This window comes from Echinops telfairi, unplaced genomic scaffold (assembly GCF_000313985.2).
Source record: "Echinops telfairi isolate 266 unplaced genomic scaffold, ASM31398v2 ScPeMD7_46;HRSCAF=168, whole genome shotgun sequence".
NCBI classification, from domain to species: domain Eukaryota; kingdom Metazoa; phylum Chordata; class Mammalia; order Afrosoricida; family Tenrecidae; genus Echinops; species Echinops telfairi.
This window is the reverse complement of record NW_022103944.1, coordinates 794,970-798,636: the sequence shown is the minus strand read 5'-3', so window position 1 is coordinate 798,636 and position 3,667 is coordinate 794,970. Positions and strand designations below refer to the sequence as shown.

The window sequence follows — 3,667 nt, the reverse complement described above, 5'->3', positions numbered from 1 at the left end:
CTCCTCCCTGGGGGACAGACAACCAAAAAGTGGATGAAGGGAGACGTCGGCAGGGCAAAATAGGACAAAATAATAATTTATAAATCATCACAGGCTCATGAGGGAGGGGAGATCGGAGAGAGTGAAGAAACAATGAGGAACTGATGCCAGGGGCTTAAGTGGAGAGCAAATGTTTAGCGAATGATGAGGGCAATGAATGTACAAATGTGCTTTACACAATTGATGTATGTATGGATTGTGATAAGAGTTGTATAGCCCCTAATAAAAGGATTTTTTAAAAAGAACCTAAAAATAACAACAACGGGAAACTCATGTCAGGAAAGATGACCAAGGCTTCAAAGAATTAGGAGGCCAATATCCGGCGGGGGAGGTGTCTGTGAGTGTGTCTCTGAGTGTGTGTGTGTGTGTGTGTGTGTGTGTTGCAGTGGGGGTGGAGTGGGTTCCAAGTGTGTGAGTTCTCATGCAGGAGGAGGGTGGTCAGAACGTCAGCAGGTGACCCAGGCCCCTCAGGAATGAAGATCTGCGTCACCCCACCAGGCAAAAATCACAGCCAGCTGAGGTCCTTGCTGAGGGCAAACGTAATACAGAATGGGTAGTAGAAGAACTTAGCTCTACCTATCAGTTATGAACACATGATCAATAGCACAAGCCAGGTTTGTAATTGTCAGTGTATATTCTTTATATGTGCTTATTGAATACCTTTCCTTTGTTCATGTATGATATATCAGATACAATTGGACTCACTGTGTTATCATTTATATGTATGAGAGAGGTATGATGATAAGGATAAGTGTGATTTCATTAATATAGGGAAATTATATATGGCTAAAGAATTGTGTACAGGTGCCAAGTTGGCAAGGAGTGGATTGAGGTAGTTAGTTTATTGTGGCAACCTGGCCGGTAAACACATGTGGGATTAATTGAAGGGCAGAGAGATAAATGGCTTGGTGAGCCTTGCCTTTTCTGCCTCTTGCTCGTTTACTATGGGACCCATGTGCGGCTGCCTTGCTTGTTCGGTACCTCAATTTACAAGTTACACTACCTGTGGGACACCTAACCCATGGACTTTGTCGCTGTAATTAAAGGTTCCTTCAAGACCTGCTTCTCTACATCATTGGAATTTACATCTATTGAGCTGGGGACTGTCAAACCCTGTCATTGGCGTGATTGTTGGGGACCTTGCCTTGCTTTTTGCTACCTGTGGCCAAGTAGCCAGAATTTCTCTACAGAGGACTACCCAGTGGCCCTCCAGACTTAAAGGACTGCCAGTGTCTCACAACTGTCTCACGGGAGGGAGTTGCACTGAGCCATTTGTACTGCTTTATAATTTAATTAACTGTTTATTTCTTATGTTATACATCTATCTATCTGTATAAATATATATATATATAATTATTAGCATTTTGGTTCTGATACTCTAAAGAACCCTGTATAACAGAGCAGGATAAGCTGATCAGAAAACGACATAATCTTAAAGCAGCCTGACATGCGCTGTGAGGACAAGGATGGACGGTGAAGACCTGTGAAGACTAACCTGGGGGAAAGAGTGGGAGGAGATCGCTGGCAGTGAACGCAAGTGCTGCCCCATCAGAAGGGTTTCCAAGTCTTAAAACCAGGGTCCCCCAGGGTAGAGGTCCCACTGGGATGCCTGTTTTCTTTCTGCATCTTCAATGTCTGGCACAAGGACCTGGCTCAGAGTGGAGCATCCATGTCTTCTTCCTGCCCCTTCATCTGGTGGCTGGATAGTAACACTCTTGTGCCTTAATGACCTCCATTAAAGCGTTGGCCTAAATGAAGTCACAATTGCTGGGTTCACCAATGTCACTGGGACGCCAGGACTAGATCAGGAACTGGTCTTCACCTTTGCCTTGGCATCCCCATTCCCAGATGGTGTCCTGGACCTTGACAGACAACATGTGAGATCGCACTGATGATGCCTGTTCACTCGGACTCAAACATGACACACAGAAACAGAGGCCAGGCCTCTCATGCTCAGGACACTGTTGTCCACGCAATTCAGAAAAGCGGCACAGAGAGTAAGCGTCCATCTGGACTCAAACACATAGTCTAGCGTGCTCACTGTCCAAGTACCCTGAGCTGTGGAACCAGTTAACTTCAGGTGCAGGGAATGGAAGGCAACCACTAGGCCTAATAGAAGAGGAGAGTTCTAATCTGGTCTCAAGACACTGGTACAGCCCTCTAGAAGTGATCTTCTCAGGGAAGACCTTTGGTATCTAGTGGATAATCCATAAAGCAATGAACCAGCAACCATCTGTTCTGTCCAAGGATAAACACCCCCAAAGAAAACGAGCAACAAGGCAAGTGTGAGTGGAAGGAGACACTTTATTGCTGTTGGAGCTTGGCAGGCCTCTGGGCTGCACCAGGCTCACTGGATTTCCCCGGAACAAGGCGGTGCTCCGTGGCTCTGGTCGTGGTAGTCTGTGCCGATATCTCCCAGAGTGGAAAGAAACTCAGAAAACTGAATCTTCTTATCCCCATTCTTATCCTTCTTCTCAAACAAGTTGGCCAAGTAATCTCTCTTCCTTTTCTCCTGGGCAAAGAAAAAGGTGCAAACAAGGGAAAGCCTGTTACCTGTGAGATTTGGGTTGCGAATGGCAGAAATGCCTTGGAGGGGTGAGGGGGAGGATGTGACCATGGCATAGGAATCCGTGAGAGAGGAGGGTGGTTGCTCCCTACAGATCCCTCAACCCCACAGCCCCCAGATAGGAAGCAGGAGCATGCTGAGCAGTTTCTGCAGGAGCCATACCACTAAGGGAGGCAGGGGTCCTCATCCCACCAGGCACCATCTGCATTCCTCTGAGGTCCCATTTCTCCCTCCTTTCTCTCTTCCTTCCCACCCTGCCACACGAGTTCTGGGTTTCCTATCCTTGGGGTCCAGGTTTTTAGACTTTTTACCAGGAAGTCCCACACACTCGACAAGAAACCCCAGTGTGAGAATAATGCTGGCCAAATGCAAAGGCTTATGTCCACGTGTTCTATGTTATCTTTTCTATTGCCCTGCAGCTTAAGAAGGTCCCACTGAGCCCATAGGAACCAGTGAAGGGGAGGGAGACTCTGAGGCACATGGGTGGAGGTGACTGCAGTCAAAGCTAGCCCATGATAGACTTTCAAATGAAACCACTCCGCTGCTAAGAGCCTTTTATATCTGTATCACATTTGTCCGCTTACAAATCATGTCCCATTTAAGACATCTTCCCCTTGCTCTGGATACTGGCCCAGGGACATAAGATCTAGCTTGCCTTTTTAACAGAGGAAGACATTCAGAGTGTATGTGCGACTTGCCCAGGTCACACAGTAAGGAGCTGCAAATAGTAGAAGGAGAGCCCAGGGCTTCTGACTCTCAGCTTGAGACTCTGTTCATCAGAGCATCTTCTGTACTTGGGGTGGCCCTAGGATGGGTTGGGGTGTGCAGTACAGTGTGACCCGGGGTAGACAGCTGGGATGCACGGCTAGATTCAGGATCAGAAACCCACAGGTGATCCAGCTTAAGGCCCAACATTGGGCATCCAGCCCACTCACACAGTCGCTGAGGAAGTTGGGGAAATTCTCCTTCATCATTGTCAGCAGGCCAGGCTTATCGATTGTGTCATCCTGTCCAGTGTATCTGTGAAACAGGTCGATCATGCCCATGATGGACTTCTCAGCT

The 3,667-nt window shown here is 47.5% G+C and overlaps 1 protein-coding gene across 1 annotated transcript in view; it reads right to left on the bottom strand.

The window, feature by feature from the left end:
- Window positions 1-2,386: 2,386 nt before the first annotated feature.
- Window positions 2,387-3,667, bottom strand: part of LOC101657084 (protein S100-A7-like) — a 3,465-nt gene continuing 2,184 nt past the window's right edge. Inside the window, exons 2-3 of the mRNA XM_004717910.2 lie at window positions 3,541-3,665; window positions 2,387-2,551 (exon numbers count right to left, since the gene is read on the bottom strand). Coding sequence (XP_004717967.2) covers window positions 2,387-2,551; window positions 3,541-3,665 — 290 coding nt within the window. The remainder of the gene's footprint in view (window positions 2,552-3,540; window positions 3,666-3,667) is intronic.